Source organism: Podarcis muralis, chromosome 1 (assembly GCF_964188315.1).
Source record: "Podarcis muralis chromosome 1, rPodMur119.hap1.1, whole genome shotgun sequence".
NCBI classification, from domain to species: Eukaryota; Metazoa; Chordata; class Lepidosauria; order Squamata; family Lacertidae; genus Podarcis; species Podarcis muralis.
In genome coordinates this window covers 6,664,974-6,686,332 of record NC_135655.1, presented here as the reverse complement: position 1 = coordinate 6,686,332, position 21,359 = coordinate 6,664,974, and the positions used below count along the sequence as shown (strand labels likewise).

Here is a 21,359-nt window from a genome sequence, read left to right as displayed (position 1 = left end):
TAACAATTAATTGCACATTTATCCAAAACACACATAAAATGATTCCGTTTCATTCAACCAAAGTGCTTGATCCAGTGATGCCATCTTTTCAACGAGCGATAGTTATTTACAGTGCTTTTTTTCAGCCTGGAATGGGCCGGAGAGCAGTTCTTGCACCTCTCGGGTGGCTGCCATTGTGAGCCGGCGCTCCCCCTGCCTGCTTCTTGCCTTTACATACTTCAGAGAAGCCCAACATGAACATTTCAAGTCAAAATGGAAGCTGGCCAGTGTGTGCAAGTCTACACCTTTTTTCTTTTCAGATCTATGACGCTACTTGGCTCCTAGCCACAATTGGTCAAGCTACAGGGTGGGGCCAATTCATATTCCTTTTCTTCAATCCCTCTCCAGTGTAGTGGCGGCAGGATTTAAGCTTTCCAGCCAGGACTCTACCATTGCACGCATGCACATTTGCACGAGGACCCTTCCGAGCTGCCCTAGACATCCGCCTGAATCGAAGAAAACGAGGAAGGCAGGGGCTCGTTTATTTGAACTGCACCAGAACCAGGAGTGACCCCCAAACCAGCTAGGTTGACAGCTTGCTGTAGCTTTTAGCAGCTCTGCTAAAATGGTAACTCTCCACTCAACAGGTAATTATCTCAGGTAGCTGGGATGGGAAAAAGTCTCCACCAGAAATCGTGGAGAGTCGCTGCGACAACAGACTATACTCAGCTGAGCTGGAATAAAGGCTGTTAAATGTGCTTATCTCAGCAGAGCACTGCAGCAAAACCTGTGGTTCCCATGCAACTTAGTTTAGTTATTGACCAAGCCATGCCTATGGCTGAACCAGGGTTTTATAATTTTATTTTATTATTAAATTTGTATCTCGCCCATCTGCCCAAAGGAGCCCAAGGTGGCAAACATAGCAAATGTTAAAACAATTCAGTTTAAAATAAAACACATGTTTAAAACATTTAGAAACCATTTTAAACCGTTGAGAACATATAACAACATTGAAAAGCAATCACATTTCCCTCACAGCTCCTAATTTCAAGGTCTCTTGGCCCTCCAATGCCTGGGTAAACAGGGATGCCTTTAAATTTCTCCTGAAAGTCGGGGAGGGAGGGAGAGAGAGAGACTCACCTGACCAGGGAAGGCATTCCACAAAGAGACCACCACAAAGAAGGCCCTGTCATTGGGTCAATGCCAACCAGGAAGCATCAAGAACAGGACCTCCCCTGGTGATATAGTCACTCCTGCAGGTCCTTTGGTCTCGAGCCATTGAGGGCTTTGTAATAATACTTAGCATTGATATAACACTTCCAAGTATGCCCAATGCTTCACACACCTACCCTGTAAGGTAAGCTGTTGAAACCGCCCATTTTGCAGAGCAAGAGAGAAGCTTGCGAGTCCGTGGCAGAAGTGAGATGGGAGGGTGTCGGTCTCTTAGCCGCCATGACATCTCCCTTGTTGACTTTAAGGCTCGCTCCGTCTTCCTCGCCAACCTGACCTTCCTTCTGGGGACTCTCTGGCTCAGAACTCTCTATCAAAAAACTCGTCGAACAGAGCGATTCTCTCCGTCTTAGTCCTCACTAAGGCTGGTCTCCGGTGAGGTTTCCCCAAGTCGCCTTCCCAGTTCTCGGAGTCCGTGCTTGATGCATCCCAGAAAGATTCCCTTCTTGCCTGCTGCTTTAGCAACCACGTCTCCACTTTACCCCTCTGTCCTTGGTGGGGTTCAGAAGGTCCAAGCTCTTTTGGAAATTCTCCGCTCCACCGATCACCTAATAAAAAGAAACAGGAAGCTCTACTGCACTGGGTATCTGGTCGCCACAGGAAGCTTCATAACAACACTGTAATGGGTTTGGCTACCTTGGAGTGGCTCATCGATTGCAGTAGTTTTGCCTAGAGGAAGAGTGGGGAATCCCAAGATTGGGGGCTCAATGCGGCCCTCCAGGGCTCTCTACCAGGCCCTTGGAAGTGCCCCCAGGCCCCACTGGTGTTGTTTTCTACCTGAAATGTGTTTGCTTGCTTGGAAAGTGTCCTGGAACTCTGAGAATGCCTCTTCCTTGCCTCGGTGGAAGCCAGAGCAGGGGTGTTTGGATGTGTGGGCAGAAACTAGCCTTCAGTACAAATTTGCATCCATTGATCCGCCCCCTTTTGCCTCTGGCCCCACCCACCCCTGGTGCATGACCCTGGGAAGGATGCCTAGAAACAAATGTGGTCCTCGGGTGTCAGGAATGAGCCAGCGCCAAGCGAAAGTTTGCAGCTAGCTGCAGAAAATAGCCAAGATCAGAGATGTTGCTTTGATGTTAGTCAGACAGAGGAAAGCTGCATACTCCGGCTCCTCCTGACCTTGACGTGCAAGCTGATAAGACAGTAACAGAGAAGAGGCTAGAACGCAGTCAATGCTTGCTGGAAGCACAAACAGGCAGGAAAGAGTTAAGAGACAGCCTCTCAGAGAATGGGGAAGAGGTGGGAGCTGATCCCCTTAGTCCGAGGTCTAGGCGAATGGGAGGGTTGCAAGATAGGAAGTAAAACACAAGACATAAGAAGCGAAAGTTCAGTTGCTTCTGGTCATGTGGGAGGCAGTCTTCAGAAGGGTCATCTTGACTGATAATGGCGGCAGCCGTGTTAAGTCATCTGGAGCTATCTGATTTGACAATAAATCATCCTTTTTAATTAACTACGCTTACTGTGTTATCAAGCCGGGGACTGGACTTCTGACACTGGAGTGGAAAATATTTTCCCACCTTCTGCCTTGTCGCCCGATGGCAATCAGGAAAGTCACAAAATGGCACTTGGTGACTTGTGGGCATTTGTCCTGAATGCCAATATATCTTGCAGCTCTGGGACTTGCTGACTGATCAGCATATGTAAATGCAATTACCGGACGAAACGTCCTTACATGTCCAAATCTGGCACGGCTCAGTCTTTTTGTGGGAGGTGATGCTAACTTAACAGTTCAAATAACTTAACAGGACACTGACAAACTGGAACGTGTCCAGAGGAGGGCAACCAAAATGGTCAAAGGCCTGGAAACGATGCCTTATGAGGAACGGCTAAGGGAGCTGGGCATGTTTAGCCTGGAGGAGAGGAGGTTAAGGGGTGATATGATAGCCATGTTCAAATATATAAAAGGATGTCATATGGAGGAGGGAGAAAGGTTGTTTTCTGCTGCTCCAGAGAAGCAGACACGGAGCAATGGATCCAAACTACAAGAAAGAAGATTCCCCCTAAACATTAGGAAGAACTTCCTGACAGTAAGAGCTGTTCGACAGTGGAATTTGCTGCCAAGGAGTGTGGTGGAGTCTCCTTCTTTGGAGGTCTTTAAGCAGAGGCTTGACAACCATATGTCCGGAGTGCTCTGATGGTGTTTCCTGCTTGGCAGGGGGTTGGACTCGATGGCCCTTGTGGTCTATTCCAACTCTATGATTCTATGATTCTAAATCTCTTAAGGAGTTCTCTTTGGCTAGCGGCCAGGCTCATAGTAACAAGCTATCGGAAGGATCTGGAGCATGCTTCTTTGACAAACTGTTACCCCAAACTACAGTAGATGCTTGGGTTGCGAACGTGATCCGTCCGGGAAGTGGTGCCTTAATTATAGGGCAGTTGCAGCAGTGTGAACCACAGAAGGTTGCTTAAACCGGAAAACCTGCTCAGCTCCCCAGTATCTCTTACCGTGGTCTCCGTCAAATGTCTGGTCACGCTCCAGGGCAAGAAGCTCCTCATCTTCGGAGCTATTATTCCCCGGCACACACCCAAGAGTTTCGCTGATGCTGAGGTCCCTCGCTTTTGGCTTGTTAAGTCTTGCCTCCTCCTGCAAGCATCTTTTCAGTTCTGCCTGGGTTAATAAATAGCTAGTTATATGCACAGAAGGGCCTTAAAACAGGTCTAGCAGTCTTTCGCTCTCCCCAGGGGAACCCGGGAGCTGTAGTGCAGCTGCCGGAGGGCTGCGATCGGAATCCTCCCCAAACTACAGTTCCCATGATCCTTTGAGGGATGCCGCGCCAATTCAGGAGGAATAAATTTGACCTTCGTTTTTGCATCCAAAGAATGCAGCAGGTCGCTCGCTCTAACTAAAGGGTGGCTCAGTGTTTGAACTGCAAGCATTATTGCAGTTTTGAAAAGAAAATAGGCTTCCTGCTTCAGAAAGAATAAGAATAAGAATAATTATTATTTTGATTTTATTCCCTTCACCCTAAGGTCTCGGGGCAAGTCGCAACGAACACAGGTCGCAATTAAAAACAGATTGCAATGCTGTTTTAACCCACGTGTGCATTTAATTGGTAGATTATTTGACTTTGGGTGGAATTCAAAGTAGTGCTTCATTGGCACAAAGATTTCTGCTTGCCTGGTGAAACGATCACCCCTCTCCTTCCCCCTGTGTGCTATTCTGGGTGTTATCTCAACTTTCTGGAGCCGATTTTGGGGGGGTGCAGTGCGGGGAGGAGAGAGGAGACAGCTCTATTACACTCGCACACGTTGTTGCATCGGCTGCCGCTAGCACAACTATGTAAATGGATCTGGCCCTAAGGATGCAGTCCTATGGAGGTTACCTGGGAGTAAATCCCACCAAACCCACTTCTGATCTGGACCTGTATAAAAGGTAAAGGGACCCCTGACCATTAGGTCCAGTCGTGACCGACTCTGGGGTTGCGGCGCTCATCTCACTTTATTGGCCGAGGGAGCCGGCGTACAGCTTCCGGGTCATGTGGCCAGCATGACTAAGCCGCTTCTGGTGAACCAGAGCAGCGCACGGAAACGCCGTTTACCTTCCCGCCAGAGCGGTACCTATTTATCTACTTGCACTTTGACGTGCTTTCGAACTGCTAGGTTGGCAGGAGCAGGGACCGAGCAACGGGAGCTCACCCCGTCGCGGGGATTTGAACCACCGACCTTCTGATCGGCAAGTCCTAGGCTCTGTGGTTTAACCCACAGCGCCACCCGCATCCCTCCTATGGAGGTTACCTGGGAGTAAATCCCACCAAATCCACTTCTGATTTGGACCTGTATACAGTCGCGCTATAAACAAAACCTTAAATTGGTCAAATAAAACGATTCAATTAAAATCTGTTTAATTGAATTTACTTCTCTACAATTAATGGAACTGATAAACAACTGAATGTCGTAAGCCTATGGTTATGGCAGTGAATCCATTCAGAAAGATACCATCTCTTATCACAGTCCCTCCTGCAGTGGTGTTCTCTAATGCACAAAACGGAAGTTCCATCATTTTACTTAATTATCCACGTTTCCCTCTTGAATCCACCAAGGGCATCCCATGGCCATTACCTCTTTCCTCTGTTCCAGCATCTTCATCTTCAGTAGATACTGCCGTCTTCCAGCGTGGTGCAGAACAGTCTTCCCTCCTTTATCTTGCTCCTTCCAAGGGAAAAAGAGGGGGAGGAGACCCATATTTCGCAAAACAAACTCATGATTCCATCACAATCCTATCCATCACTCGTTGGGCAAGGTGAACAAGGGTATTTGTAGCTGACGCAAAAAACACGCTCGACTGGTGTTCTATTCTTATGCTCTCTAAAATCAAAGATTCTTAGGCGGTGATATAAGGATGATGGATCACTCTGTTTCTGGTCTGTTGCAGGTTTGCATGTGTACATTCATAAATCTGATCCATCCGGTTTCTGCATTAATCTGTGGGTTTTTATCTTTCTTTTTGTTAAAAAAAAGCCCACAAGGAAATTCTTATTTAAATTCATACTTACATGTGCATTTACTTAAATCCATGCATCTAATCTCCAAATACATTCATTCCTAAATGTGTTTTATCCTAAAATGCACACCTTTTAAATGTATTCGGGGGTGAGAAATGTATTGCAAAATTCAGAGAAATGTAAAAACCGAAGGATCGTTATGTTCCAGCCTGTGACTTAGGGCCAGGAGGTGCAAACGAGACCAATTTGCTTTAAAATGCAAAAAATTCTCCATTCATCCCTAGTGTGAGTATAAGCATAGTTCTTCCTGGGAATGGGCAAGCAATGGGCATAGGAATTGGTTTGCTGAAGCAAAACCTGGTCCAACTAGTGAGTATTTTCAACCATGGGACATAGGAAGCAGATTCCCACGCTAAAGTTCTACATATTATGTCTCTGGAGGAAGTATGTGTTGACGATGATTAAACTGAAAAAGATTGAAGCATTAGCCTAAATTAGGATAGTTTAATCCCCTCCCTAAGAAGACGAAACGGAAATCAAACAGCCCTATTGGATGGGAAGACCATTCTCTGTCTCAAACTTGGGTCTCCAGCTGTTTTTGGACTACAATCCCCATCATCCCTGACCACTGGTCCTGCTACCTAGGGATGATGGGAGCTGTGCTCCAAAAACAGCTGGAGACCCAAGTTTGGGAAACCCTGGTCTATCTGGAAAAGGGAACATCTAGCCTTCCAGGTGTTGCTGGACTCCCAGCACCCCTGGGCAGCATGGCCAATGGGCAGGGATGATGGGAATTCTTGGCGAAGCAGAGCAGTGCATGGGTTTGATACGGTTCTTCCATGGCCAGAATGTTAACCGCACCTCCTTAAAAACTGCTAACTGCAGCATGCGGTTGGACACTAAGATTACCCTGTACTTACGGCATAAACGTTTCCCTCCTTCCTTCCTTCCTTCCTTCCTTCCTTCCTTCCTTCCTTCCTTCCTTCACGAACTTCTACCAACCTTTGCTCTGTATGTTGCTCCTCCACATGGCAGGCTTAAGAACTTGTCTGCAGGGATGTCCTTTGCAAGAATGAAAGGCTCCAACTTCTGCAAAGCCGAGAAGAGAGAGTTGGACTGTTCAAAACTGTTTCACTTTGAGATATTTGAGGGTTTTTGTTTTGTTTTGTTTTGTTTTGTTTGCAACCAATCAGCATATAAATGAAATAGCGGCCGCTGAGACCACATAACACTGGTCTTGAAAGAAGAAGAAGAGTTTGGATTTGATATCCCGATTTATCACTACCCTAAGGAGTCTCAAAGCAGCTAACATTCTCCTTTCCCTTCCTCCCCCACAACAAACACTCTGTGACATGAGTGAGGCTGAGAGACTTCAGAGAAGTGTGACTGGCCCAAGGTCAGCCAGCAGCTGCATGTGGAGGAGCGAGGAAGCGAACCCAGTTCACCAGATTACGAGACTATCACTCTTAATCACTACACCACACTGGCTCCCTTACTAGGAGCCATGCTAATCTTCTCTGTATTGTTCCAATTTTAGTATATGTACTGCTGAAGCATTGGCTCCCAGTACGTTTCCGAGCACAATTCAAAGTATTGGTGCTGACCTTGAAAGCCCTAAATGGCCTCGGCCCAGTAGACCTGAAGGAGCACCTCCACCCCTATTGTCCTGCCCTGACACTGAGGTCCACCTCCGAGGGCCTTCTGGTGGTTCCCTCACTGTGAGAAGCAAAGCTACAGGGAACCAGGCAGAGGGCCTTCTCGGTGGTGGCACCTGCCCTGTGGAACACCCTCCCATCAGATGTGAAGGAAATAAACAACTATCTGATGTTTAGAAGACATCTGAAGGCAGCCCTGTTTAGGGAAGTTTTTAATGTCTGATATTTTATTGTGTTTTTAAAATTCTGTTGGTAGCTGCCCAGAGTGGCTGGGGAAACCCAGCCAGATGGGCGGGGGTATTAATAATTAATTAATTAATTAATTTTTAGATGTTAGTTGTGGATTTAATTTGGTGTTATTACTGTATTTATGTATGTATGTACCTACAAATAAATAAATAAATAAATAAATAAATAATAAACAAACGAGACAACTAGAACTCCCTTCTTAATCAGTGTTGTTTTATGTGTTGGTTCTGTATGTTGAAGGGAAGCAGGACCCTGTCAGGTGTCACTGTCTCCCAAACGTGGCAAATTCTGCTCTCAGGTTGTTTCAACCAGATCCCTCTTCAGAAAAGCATCTTTGCTTTTCCCAGCTCTGAAATGGCTCTGAGGTGGCCGGGGGACGGGACCCAGAATGGAGGGTGGTGAGAGGTGGCAAGACCTTTCTGGAGCCCTTCTGAGCTCCTGAGACCTCAGGCGCCCGCCAGAGCAGGTATCTTTCAGGAGAGGAGTGCTTTTCAATATTTGTATGCAGTGTTGAAAGGAAACAGCTAATCAGTGGGATCGGAAGTGAGATAAGGGATGCTAGTGGAGGCTGCCTGGGAAGGGGGAGGTAAAAGCCCATGGATCCTCAGGATTTTTACATTGGGTCATCCCAAAGTCATCCCAAATTTACCATCAGATCACATAGCATGTCCACGGCTATAGCCTGCACCAAAAAAATCACGCACCCACTGTTGTGTGGGGCCACAATGGCGCAGAAACGTGGTTACAAAGCACAGATCCACATGGATCCTCAGGATTTATGCATTTGTTGTTGTTGTTGTTTAGTCATTTAGTCATGTCCGACTCTTCGTGATCCCATGGACCAGAGCACGCCAGGCACTCCTGTCTTCCACTGCCTCCCGCAGTTTGGTCAAACTCATGCTGGTAGCTTCGAGAACACTGTCCAACCATCTCGTCCTCTGTCGTCCCCTTCTCCTTGTGCCCTCCATCTTTCCCAACATCAGGGTCTTTTCCAGGGAGTCTTCTCTTCTCATGAGGTGGCCAAAGTCTTGGAGCCTCAGCTTCAGGATCTGTCCTTCCAGTGACCACTCAGGGCTGATTTCCTTCAGAATGGAGAGGTTGGATCTTCTTGCAGTCCATGGGACTCTCAAGAGTCTCCTCCAGCACCAGAATTCAAAAGCATCCGTTCTTCGGCGATCAGCCTTCTTTATGATCCAGCTCTCATTTCCATACATCACTACTGGGAAAACCATGGCTTTAACTACCGTATTTTTCGCTCTATAGGACGCACTTTTTCCCCTTCAAAAATGAAGGGGAAATGTGTGTGCGTCCTATGGGGCGAAGACACCATAGCCCCGTGACCCTCTCCCGGCTGGAGAGGTGACACGCGGCTATGGCAGGAGCCTCTTTAGCCGTGCGCCACCTCTCCAGCTGGGAGAGCGTGCGCGGGGCTAAAGAAGCCATAGAAGCTTTCTGCTGCTCCCTGACCTGCTCTTTGGGGCTGGTGGTGGGCTCCCCCCCGCCAGCCCCAAAGAGCAGGTCGAAAGGAGCCTGAAGCCTGGACAGCGAGAGGGGTCTGTGCGCACTGACCCCTCTCGCTCTCCAGGCCTCCAAGGTAGCCACCCGAAGGCGACTGAATGGCACCTTGTTTTAGAGGGGGAAAACAAGAGGGGGAAAATTCTCCCCCTCTCTGTGCAGCGCCTCCTGCCGCTTCGCTGAAGGGACGCTGGGCAGATAGGGGGAGAATTTTTTTTTCTTGTTCTCCCCCCTCTAAAACAAGGTGCGTCCTATTGTCCGGTGTGTCCTATGGTGCGAAAAGTATGGTATACGGACCTTTGTTGGCAAGGTGATGTCTCTGCTAAATTCACCGTCAAATCACATGTCTGTGGCCACAGCATGAACCACAAAAATCATACATCCACTGTTTCGTTCAGAATATATCTTTTTCTTGTTTTCCTCCTCTAAAAATTAGGTGCGTCTTATGGTCAGGTGCATCTTATGGAGCGAAAAATACGGTACTTTGCAAGCCCATGGAGGTTTAGGATCAGAGTTTTCCTTCCCAGTTGGACGAGCCCCATCTGTTCCTCTGCAGAAACTGCCTTCTGAGTGTGGACACTAGGTGGCAGCACCTAACACTGCAAAGCTAACTCCTCTTCAAACCATTTTGCCCAGGAACCCTGGGAGGAAAATCTGCCAGCTGCTCAATTCAGCAGGAACGCTCTTCACAAATCATAACTTTTCCGTACACATAAGAACATCGGAAGCTGCACTGCACTGATGGGCAGTGGCACTCCAGGGTTCCTGGCAAGGGTCTCTCTCAGCCCTACCTGGAGATGGCAGGAATTGAACCCAGCACCTCCTGAATGCAAAGCAGCTGCTCTGCCGCTTAGCTGCAACCCTTCTTTTTAGGCATACGCAAAAACATAAAAGGGCTAGACCAGAGGTTGGCAAGGCTTACCCAACTCTATCTGTTGATGGATGGCCATCCTGACTCGGCCGCAGACACACTGACCAGATGTCTGGAAGCTGTGGCTGGATGGTTACGTGGGAGCCGGTTGAAGTTAAATCCTTCGAAGACAGAGGTCCTCTGGCTGGGACGGGACGATACGGGATTGAGGGGGCAACTCCCATCTCTTGCGGGGGTGCAATTAGTGCCAGCACCGTCCGTTAAGAGTTTGGGTGTAATCTTCGATACCTCCCTCTCTATGGAGGCGCAGATTACAGCTTTAACAAAGGCGGCATTTTTTCATCTCCACTGTATTAAGCAGTCGGCTCCTTATCTCTCTCGCCCTGACCTAGCCACTGTGATCCACGCGACGGTCACCTCCAGACTGGATTATTGTAACTCGCTCTACGTGGGGCTGCCCTTGAGACTGACCCAGAAACTCCAGCGGGTGCAGAATGCCGCGGTGAGACTCCTTACGGGGTCTTCGCTGCAAGATCACATTCATCCGGTACTATACCAGCTGCACTGGCTCCCAGTGGAGTACAGGGTCAGGTTTAAGGTGCTGGTTTTAACCTTTAAAGCCCTATACGGCCTAGGACCCTCATACCTACGGGACCACCTCTCCTGGTATGTCCCACAGAGGAACTTACGGTCTGCAAATAAAAACATCTTGAAGGTCCCAGGCCTCAGAGAGGCTAGGCTGGCCTCAACTAGAGCCAGGGCTTTCTCGGCTGCGGCTCCAATCTGGTGGAACGCTCTGTCACAAGAGACTAGGGCCCTGCGGGACTTGACATCTTTCCGCAGGGCCTGCAAGACAGAGCTGTTCCACCAGGCCTTTGTGTTGGAGGGGGATTTCCAGCCGGTGGCAGAGGACAGAGTGACTCCAGGAGACATAGGTGTAAAAACCCAAACTAAAACGAAGACTTTATTACTAAGCAAATAAACACAAACTCTGGTGGATATTATTCCTGCAGGCAGACAACAAAACTCAGCTTTTTTCCTTTATAGCAACGGTCACCTGCAGCCAATTAATCCCAGAAACTTCTTAAAGGTATACACACATGTTTCTGTGCCGAATGTCCTCTAACACTTTGGTCAGGGCGCAGCCTGACTCCCTCCTCTGGCAATCTGCACAGAATTTTGCTTAATGGTTGCCATCAATTTGATTTTAATTAATTTTTAGAATGAGATGTTTTTAGAATGTTGGATTATTTGATTGTTGTTAGCCGCCCTGAGCCCGGCTTCAGCTGGGGAGGGCAGGATATAAATAAAATTTATTATTATTATTATTATTATTATTATTATTATTATTATTATTATTACCGGGCATGGGCCAGATCACTCCCACGGAAATCCTCCGTGGGCTGGGCTGGTGCAGCGTGACACCGGCAATTGTGTCTGCGCATGCCCGTGGCACTGGAAATTGCTTCTGCGCATGCCCAGACTCCGAAAACCGCACCTGTGCAGAAGTGATTTCCGGAGCTGTAAATGTGATCAGTTACAATAAAGAGTGAACCCAGAGGCCTTTCTTCTTGGAATAACAGGTTTAGAATTGCCCAAGAAAGATGTTAAATTATTTTTGTATGGCACAACGGCTGCCCGAATATTACTTGCTAAAAATTGGAAAACACAAGAACTACCAACAGTGGAAGATTGGCAGATGAAGATGATGGACTTTTCGGAGCTAGCTGACCTGACTGGAAGAATCCGCGACCAGAAAGAAGAGGAGTTTCAAGAGACCTGGAGGAAATTCAAGGACTATTTGAATACTGTAATATAAAAAATTAGAAATTACTTGAAAGAAACAAATCGGCCTAGGATTAAATTAAGTCATAATTAAATAAATGGGATTTAGAATGTTAAGAAAAGTGAGTAAGATGGACTATAATTGGAAATTGTTTTAGTTTAATAATGATATTGGAAAGCTGTTACGTTTAATTACAAGGAAACTCAGAAGGGAGCGATTTGAGAAAGTCAACCAAGATGGTTAAAAGGTTGGATTTGTGAAGAATTAAGTTTGTTGTTATTGTTTATCTGTTTATTGTCCCCCCCCCTTTCTTCTCCCCCCCCCCTGTTTTTGTGTATCATCTTGCTTTGTGGTTTGTGTTATCACGGTGGAAAATTTAATAAAATTTATTATATAAAAAAAAGAGTTAACCCTCTGCAGGGAGGAGCCCTGGAGAATCCCACACTCACTTCCTCTGTAACTTTCCCAGCTGAAAAAAACCCCACCCTACTTTGGTTTTGCTTTGGCCAATTGGTTTGTATCGCTAGGGTCTCAAACATTTATCCCTGTGCTTTTAATGTTCTTTCTGGCAGCCGCCCAGAGTGGCTGGCCAACCCAGTCAGATGGGTGGCATTTAAAATGGACGGTGCTGGTGATGATATAACTTTCTAGCTGCTTGGTCCGTGTGTGTGAATAAGAAGGGCTTCGATTCTGCCAGCGGCGTAGCGTGGGTTGTCAGCACCCGGGGCAAGGCAAGTAATTTGCGCCCCCTAACCCGGGGCAAGGCAAGTAATTTGCGCCCCCTAACCCCTAACCTGCCACCGCTGCCAGCTTCTTCTTGCTGCTGCCTGGGCTGGGGTATTTACGGTAAGGTAGCCACGGCGGTAGTGATGTATGGAAGTGAGAGCTGGACCATAAAGAAGGCTGATCGCCGAAGAATTGATGCTTTTGAATTATGGTGCTGGAGGAGACTCTTGAGAGTCCCATGGGCTGCAAGAAGATCAAACGCATCCATTCTGAAGGAAATCAGCCCTGAGTGCTCACTGGAAGGACAGATCGTGAAGCTGAGGCTCCAGTACTTTGGCCACCTCATGAGAAGAGAAGACTCCCTGGAGAAGACACTGATGCTGGGAAAGATGGAGGGCACAAGGAGAAGGGGACGACAGAGGATGAGATGGTGGGACAGTGTTCTCGAGGCTACGAACATGAGTTTGACCAAACTGCGGGAGGCAGTGGAAGACAGGAGTGCTTGGTGTGCTCTGGTCCAGGGGGTCACGAAGAGTCAGACACGACTAAACAACAACAACACTTGCACAACATACTTCTGCCTATGCAAACAGGACCTCCCATGTGCAGATACCCACTTCCCAGGTGTCTCCAAGATCTGCTTGGCAGGCAGAGTTGGAAGACCCTCTGGAGCAGTTTGGGGTGGGATGCTCGAGGGGCTGGCAGGGAGAAGAAAGGAAAGCAAAGTCTGTCACATCTGCTGCCAGGACAAAGATCTTGCCCTTGAGGTTTTTTGGACTGCCTTCCAGTTCACTTACATTGACAAGCTACTTGGCTTTGATACGGACATAGGTAAATGGTATTGCAGCAAAACACTGTTTAAAAGTACTATAGGACCTACCCACATGATGCTAACACTATGCAGTAGAACCAAAGAACGTTACCCCCATCTCTCTCCCCTCCCTTTTCCTCCAACTACATGATGTCTATGACAACAGTGCCTCATACTGAACGAACTGTGAAAAAGACCACAGATTGAAAATGAAGACACAAAGTGTACATGTTTGTTACTTTCCATTACAGATTTTCTTCTGTTACAAAGCAAACTTTAAAAAATGAAACTGAGTCAGACATTCCCCCCCCCCCCCCGCCCTGTTAGTTTAATGTACTGCCTGCTTTAGGAAATCAGCCCTGAGTGCTCACTGGAAGGACAGATCCTGAAGCTGAGGCTCCAATACTTTGGCCACCTCATGAGAAGAGAAGACTCCCTGGAGAAGACACTGATGCTGGGAAAGATGGAGGGCACAAGGAGAAGGGGGCGACAGAGGACGAGATGGTGGGATAGTGTTTTCGAGGTTACCAGCATGAGTTTGACCAAACTGCGGGAGGTAGTGGAGGACAGAGGTGCCTGGCGTGCTCTGGTCCAGGGGGTCACGAAGAGGCGGACACGACTAAACGACTAAACAACAACAACAAAGCCACGGCGGCGGGTCCATGTCAGGTGATCTGAGGCGAGTTGCCGCTGGCGCTGCCGCCCAAACGACGCCGCTTGCCAGGAGGAGGAGGAGGGCAGAGAGGCGAGGAAAATGCAACATGGCCCAGCAGCTGCAGCAGCAGCGGCAGCGGCGGGGCTGTGAGGAGGGGCTGCCTGGTGCACCCTCTGCGGCCCTGACGCACGGGGACCACGGCGAGCGCTGAGAACCGCTGCCAGCTCGTTGGTTCCGCGAGACATGGGGCTCTGCTACAGCCTGCGCCCGAGGCTCTTCGGCGACTCCGGAGGCGGCGAGCGCCCCCCCAGATGTTGCGCCCGGTGCGGCCGGCCCCCCCTGCACCCCCACGCTACGTCACTGGATTCTGCTCCAGACTGCACCAGAGATCCTCACACACAGCTGTGGGGAATCTGCGTGGGATTCAGGGCCAGAAGTCCTCCTGAGAATGCCTTTTGCAGTCTTCTTTCAGCCTTCTCACCGCTGAGACTTTCAAAGCCCGAGGAAGTAGGCCGAGCGAAAGGAATCAGCAAGCCAGCTAAAAGCATCTGGTGGGATCTCACATGAAAAGGGATGACGCTGCCTGGAAGAAAAGGCAAAGGAGCGAAAGAGAGGCAGCCCTTCAAAGGGATCTTGTCAAGTCAAAGAACGGTAACGGGGATCTCTCCAGGGAGAAGATTCCCACAGGCTTCCGCGTCATTCGATTTGGCTTTGAGGGACGTTTGCCGGGACGCGGGCCTGTGAATTTCAATCTCAACTGCGCAACGGCCGTTTTAAGGGACCGATGGTGCAATTATTGCCTTCGGGGGACCTGTCATCACGAAAGCTTCCCATTAGCTGCTGCGCTAACCATGTCACCAAATTAACTTCGGAGCGAGCGCTAAACTGGATAGCATGCCAGGGAACTTGAAAGCATGAGAGTCACATTTCCTTCTAGGCTTTGAAAGAGGATTCGGCAAATTCATCGAGGAGAAGCCCATCGGCGGCTTCTAATTAATAGACGTATACAGCTATAGTTTTCCCAGTAGTGATGTATGGAAGTGAGAGTTGGACCATAAAGAAGGCTGATCGCCGAATAATTGATTCTTTTGAATTATGGTGCTGGAGGAGACTCTTGAGAGTCCCATGGACGGCAAGAAGATCAAACCTATCCATTCTGAAAGAAATCAGCCCTGAGTGCTCACTGGAAGGACAGATCGTGAAGCTGAGGCTCCAATACTTTGGCCACCTCATGAGAAGAGAAGACTCCCTGGAAAAGACCCTGATGCTGGGAAAGATGGAGGGCACAAGGAGAAGGGGACGACAGAGGACGAGATGGTGGGACAGTGTTCTGGAAGCTACGGACATGAGTTTGACTAAATTGCGGGAGGCAGTGGAAGACAGGAGTGCCTGGCGGGCTCTGGTCCATGGGGTCACAAAGAGTCGGACACCACTAAACCACTAAACAACAACAACAATATTGCACAAGTTATGTAAATTCGCCACAGCGGGAAGTGAGATGAATTGAGTGGGGTTTGGCGGAAGGTGAACTGCAGCAGAACGGAAACAGCGGGGCGCTTGACAGATACAGGGTAGAAAGGAGAATGATGCCTTCCTACATCCCAAGCCAAGAGGCTTGGGCCACGTTCAGCCAGTTCCACCCCTCCTCACTAGTCATGGACTAGATGGATGCTGAGGAGTGGGGGGGGGACCTGCTGGGGAACCCCCAAGGGAAGAAGGCTCAGAGCCTAGGGAGTGGTGATGGGACAACAGTGAGTGGTCAGAGGGAGAAGAGGGAGGAGACTGGGAGGAGGAGGTGTCAGCAGCTGAAGGGGTAACAGGACTGAGTGAGCAGGATGAGTCTGTGGCAGAGAGCAGTCCAGACTCAGAGGCAGGTGTCAGGGGCTGGACTGAGGAAGAATGGTGGGGACTGCCCCGATTTTTCTGAACCTTCCCCAGAACAGGAGGACATTATAGATTTAGAACAGTGGTTTGCAGAAGGGCATAGTTCAGAGGTTGCAGAGGGCAGAAGCTGGGAAATATTGGAAGAGGAACAGCAGGAAGAATAAGAAGCACCAGGTGAGAGACAGCTATAATTATTATTATTATTATTATTATTATTATTATTATTATTATTATTATTACTTATATCCCGCCCATCTGGCTGGGTTTCCCCAGCCACTCTGGGCGGCTTCCAACAAAGATTAAAAATACATTAAAACATCAGTCATTAAAAGCTTCCCTAAACAGGGCTGCCTTCAGATGTCTTCTAAATGTCATGTAGTTGTTTATTTCCTTGACATCTGATGGGAGGGCGTTCCACAGGGCGGGTGCCACTACCAAGAAGGCCCTTCGCTTGGTTCCCTGCAACCTCACATCTCGCAGTGAGGGAACCGCCAGAAGGCCCTCGGCGTTGGACCTCAGTGTTCGGGCCGAACGATGGGGGTGGAGACTCTCCTTCAGGTATACTGTGGGAAGGCCCCACAACTGCCTCATGAGGCAAGATCTACCGGGATGAGTTGCTGTGCTTCGTAGGCCTGGCCTCCTGAGCTGTTTGTTTCTTTGAATAAAGAGTTAATGTCACAGGCGCTGTGTGAGTTATTGCTGACCTGTTCCTGGCACCCGCCCCTGACGTCCCTGGCCTGCTCTGCCCCCTCTTACCTGGGGTCTTCGGGGAGGGTGCTGCTTAATGATGCTTTGTCCTCCCGCTTCCATCTTCAGGTCTAGTGGAACGGACCTCAGCACTAAGAAAGAGGGAGGAAAAGGGAGCATCTTTGTCACGGGAGTTTCTGCGAAAGGCATTTGAATAAATAAATAATAATATTTTTAACATGCTTTTTTCCTGAAGCGAGGGCTGAGGAACCCAACTACTCAATATCCTTCAACATTTCGCTGCAGAAGCTAAAGGCATCGGGGGGGCTGCCCATCCTGTGTTTGCATCAACATATAATTTTTACAATTTTTAAAATAATAATAATAATAATTTATTATTTATATCCCACCCATCTGGCTGGGTCTCCCCAACAAAGTATTAAAATACAGTGGTCTGTTAAACATTAAAAGCTTCCCTAAACAGGGCTGCCTTCAGATGTCTTCTAAAAGTCAGATAGTTGTTGTTCTCTTTGACATCTGAAGGGAGGGCGTTCCACAGGGCGGGCGCCACCACCGAGAAGGCCCTCTGCCTGGTTCCCTGTAACTTGGCTTCTTGCAGTGAGGGAAACGCCAGAAGGCCCTCGGCGCTGGACCTCAGTGTCCGGGCAAAACGATAGGGGTGGAGATGTTCCTTCAGATATACTGGACCGAAGCTGTTTAAGGGCTTTAAAGGTCAGCACCAACACTTTGAATTGTGCTCGGAAACGTACTGAGAGCCAATGTAGATCTTTCAAGACCGGTGTTATGTGGTCTCGGCGGCCGCTCCCAGTCACCAGTCTAGCTGCCGCATTCTGGATTAGTTGCAGTTTCCGGGTCACCTTCAAAGGTAGCCCCACATAGAGCGCATTGCAGTAGTCCAAGCGGGAGATAACTAGAGCATGAACCACTCTGGAGAGACAGTCTGCGGGCAGGGAGGGTCTTAGCCTGCATACCAGATGGAGCTGGTAAACAACTGCCCTGGACACAGAATTGACCTGTGCCTCCATGGACAGCTGTGAGTCCAAAATGACTCCCAGGCTGCGCACCTGGTCCTTCAGGGGCACAGTTACCCCATTCAGGACCAGGGAGTCCTCCACACCTGCACACCTCCTATCCCCCCAAAACAGTACTTCTGTCTTGTCAGGATTTAACCTCAATCTGTTAGCCACCATCCATCCTCCAACCACCTCCAGACACTCACACAGGACCTTCACCGCCTTCACTGGTTCTGATTTGAAAGAGTGGTAGAGCTGGGTATCATCTGCATACCCCCTGATGATCTCTCCCAGCGGCTGCATGTAGATGTTGAAAAGCATGGCGGAGGGGACATGGGAGGCCGTGCCTCCTGCATTGCAGGGGGTTGGACTAGATGACCCTTGGGTCCCTTCCGTCTCTACAGTTCTATGATCCACCACCACCATCGTCCTGACCCTTTTGGCAGTTTGTCTTTGCTTTTATAAATTGGCTTGGTTTTTTGTTTTTTTGCTTCGTTTTATGCCACCTGTAGGATCTTTGCACGACTTAATAAGGACGGCGTCTAATTTGCAAATTATTCATAACGCCCAGAAATTAGAACTTGGAGAGGGAGAGTGCTTTCTGGGGAAACTGGCAACCCCAAACAGTCAATTTGCTCTAGAAGATGCGGATCCCCTTGTGTGCGGAACAGAGCTCTCTCTCACACACACACAGAAGATCCATTTCACTTTCCTTTTTCTTTTTAACTGAGGGGACGGAGGAAAAGCACAGGAGAGCCCCCCCCCCCCAGTAGCTTCACAGATTTGCTACTCTGGCATAATGAGGAAGTTAAAACGGCTGTGCAAAAAAGAGAGAAGGAAACATTTTCATAGTACCCGACAGAATCTGCTTATATCTTTCTGCCAGGTGTTTTTATGTGAGCGCACTTGCTGTCATAAAGCGCTCTGGGTCGTTTGCCAAATGCCCAGGACTCATTTGTATTCACCGCCACGTCTTCTTCCGGGGGGGGGGGTAACAATCCCTTTCACGTGCGCAAGGCAGCCTCTACCATGAGATCATCGGGGGGGGGGGGTCGGGGAGAGAGACATCCATGGTGCTCCACGCAAGATTTGCACAACCCGCCTTGAGTCCAGGTCTGGGGAAAGGGATATATAACAACTATCAACATCAGGACTTGTTTTCATCCAGAACTCAGTTCTGGCACCTCCCAGGTGGGTGCCATTGCCATGCTAAGAGGAAGGTGTTAATGGTGAATTCTGGTGCCTCTTTTTCTAGAAAAAATATCCCAGACCCTCCAAGTGTCCCTATTTTCCAGGGACATCCCTGATTTAGAGAAGCCACCCCGATTTCTGATTTGATCCCGGAATGCCCCCTTTTCCTTAGGTTGCCACTATTTTCATTGGAGAAATGTTGGAGGGGATGGAGTTATCTTACCCCAGAGCCATCTGAAGGCAATCCTGAATAGGGAAAGTTTTTTTAAAAATGCTTAATGTTTTATTGTGTTTTATATATATTTTGGAAGCTGCCCAGACTGGCTGGGGTAACCCAGTCAGATGTGTGGGATATATAAACAGTAAAATTATCATTATGGAATGGGATGTCCCTATTCTCATTGGAGAAATATTGGAGGGTATGCTTTTGAATTATGGTGCTGGAGGAGACTCTGGAGAGTCCCATGGACTGCAAGAAGATCAGACCTATCCATTCTGAAGGAAATCAGCCCTGAGTGCTCACTGGAAGGACAGATCCTGAAGCTGAGGCTCCAATACTCTGGCCACCTCATGAGAAGAGAAGACTCCCTGGAAAAGACCCTGGTGTTGGGAAAGAGGGAGGGCACAAGGAGAAGGGGACGACAGAGGACGAGATGGTGGGACAGTGTTCTCGAAGCTACCTGCATGAGTTTGACCAAACTGCGGGAGGCAGTGGAATACAGGAGTGCCTGGCGTGCTCTGGTCCAGGGGGTCACAAAGAGTCGGACACGACTAAACGACTAAACAACAACAACAACAAAAAATGATATCACTCATCATCATCAGGAAGGCACAATAAAAATGACACCTCTATCCATTTCATTACACCCTAAAAAGAAACGAAGAATTACCTGTGGGATATGCCCCTTGTCCCATTTCTCTCAGGGGCGGAAGGTGCCTGTCTGATGCTGGATTCCTTTCCACCCAAGAGGCAAATGTGTTTTGACTTGTCTCCCTCTGAGGGCTCTGGAACGTGTAGACGGCCACCTTTCCAGGGACCTGCGGCCAGTCCTCTTTCATGGGCATGGGGGCTACTTTAGTCACCTTCCGACGGGCCTTTGAGGAATTCGAGCCCATCTTTCCAGACAGCGGTGTGTCGCTCTGGAAAAGAAGTAACAGCCAAGGGCCCCAACTCCCAAAAATGCCCTACATTCCATTCCCCAGGTCCATAAGCGTGGAGTCGTCAAAATGGGGGCAAGATCCAAAAGGACGAAACCCGCAGACTGAGAATTCCTCCGTGCAGTGGGGTGACATTTCCAGGTTTCAAGCTGAAGACGGGTTCAAAACGCAGAGTTCAATGTCCGCCAGGAAGGGTGAAGCCCAAGAACGGAAAAAAATGACAGGTTTTCAGAGCCACTCGTTCGACCGAACACCTTTTGAGATGAAACTGGATTTCTAACGCAACCTACCGATGGTCTCCCAGTGGAATTTTCCCCTCAGGACGCTCCCTGACGCACGGGAGAGCCAAAAGTGCACCCATTCCCATGGCAACTCCCTCACAGACTCTTCCCATCTCCACACTTTGGTAAGTCCAGTTAAACATTGACCTGGTCTGGGAACTTCCTGTTATGAAAGAATGAGCCGTCTCACGGGGACTGAACATTAAGCCAGCCTGGAGCATTCCAGTGGATTGAGGAGACGAGACCAAGAGTGGGTCCAATGGTCAAGAAGGTGGTTTCTGCACATACTGTAGAGGGAAGTGAGGGGCAGGTGGGGCTAGTCCACCTGGGAAGGGAGACCATCCAGGAGAAGGAAGACTCTGATCCTAAACCTCTGCTAGCTTGCGGGATATGTGTGCTGGGCCCAGGGGTTAACCTGAGCCACACGGTCCAGGTCCAGTCCCGAATCCAAGGATTCCGCGAGGAGTCAGCCCAACAGGGCCAAGGCAGGAAACCGGGCTAGGTCAGACACAGGCAGGTTCCAGCAAGCGGCAATGTTGCTCCCGCAACCTGGGGTGGGGTCTGGCAGCCTTTTATCTCTGACGGGGTAACGGCCGGTCCTGATCCCCCAGTTACTCACCTCCCTGTCTCACCCGAAGGCGAGCACTCCTCCTCCGAGTACTCAGGTCTCTCCTTCTCTCAGACCTGAGTCTCTGCAGCTAGGGAGATGTTGGTTGGGTTACTAGACCCAGAGGCCGCCTCAGCCTCTCCTCACCCAACTGGTAGTGGAGCAGCTGTACGTGATTGCCCAGCTGAAGGCAATGAGATAATTCCTGCATCTGGAGCCAGGGCAGGCTCAGGCCCCTGACTCAGCCCAGTTGGTGCTTTTTGCAGGGGAACCTGTGCAGACTGGGGCTCTTCAGAATCAGGCACCAGACTCGGTTCAGATGCCGCCTGAGGCAAAGGATCCAGTGCGGACTGAGACTCCTCTGGCTCCGAGCCCCAGTCCCAGGCCATCACAATACATTTGGGAGAAGAAAAATCTAAGGAGTAAACCCTACACAAATCCAGAGTGGAGTCCCTAAGACAGTTTTGTGGGGTGTAAAAATCACAGAGCAGTCAAGTACAACATCCCTAGAGTGGACATAAAAGGGGATGTCTGGACCAGCCAGTCGGAACTTCCTGTTTCTCCTAGGCTGGGACAGACTTCCTCTGCATGTGACTAG

The 21,359-nt window shown here is 49.1% G+C and overlaps 1 protein-coding gene and 1 non-coding gene across 2 annotated transcripts; both read right to left on the bottom strand.

Moving 5' to 3' along the window:
• On the bottom strand, nucleotides 1-20,327 carry CCDC198 (coiled-coil domain containing 198). Its single transcript, XM_077918204.1, has 6 exons — nucleotides 19,606-20,327; nucleotides 16,560-16,642; nucleotides 6,654-6,740; nucleotides 5,269-5,358; nucleotides 3,655-3,817; nucleotides 1-1,757 (listed from the first exon to the last, which is right to left on the bottom strand). The coding sequence occupies exons 1-6, from the start codon at nucleotides 19,829-19,831 to the stop codon at nucleotides 1,510-1,512; spliced, it is 897 nt and encodes a 298-aa protein (XP_077774330.1). The 5' UTR covers nucleotides 19,832-20,327; the 3' UTR covers nucleotides 1-1,509.
• LOC114585815 (U6 spliceosomal RNA) lies at nucleotides 7,106-7,208 on the bottom strand. The gene has a single exon (XR_003703996.2). It is a non-coding gene; the product is annotated as a U6 spliceosomal RNA (small nuclear RNA).
• Nucleotides 20,328-21,359: the final 1,032 nt, after the last annotated feature.

What these genes read in the sequence shown, in the direction of transcription:
- CCDC198 (XM_077918204.1), bottom strand. Translation starts at nt 19,831, where the DNA reads ATGGGCTCGAATTCCTCAAAGGCCCGTCGGAAGGTGACTAAAGTAGCC. An exon ending in ACAAGGGGCATATCCCACAG is followed by an intron (nt 16,643 to 19,605) that starts GTAATTCTTCGT and finishes CCTCTTTCTTAG; the next exon opens with TGCTGAGGTCCGTTCCACTA. An exon ending in ACCCTCCCCGAAGACCCCAG is followed by an intron (nt 6,741 to 16,559) that starts GTAAGAGGGGGC and finishes TCGGCTTTGCAG; the next exon opens with AAGTTGGAGCCTTTCATTCT.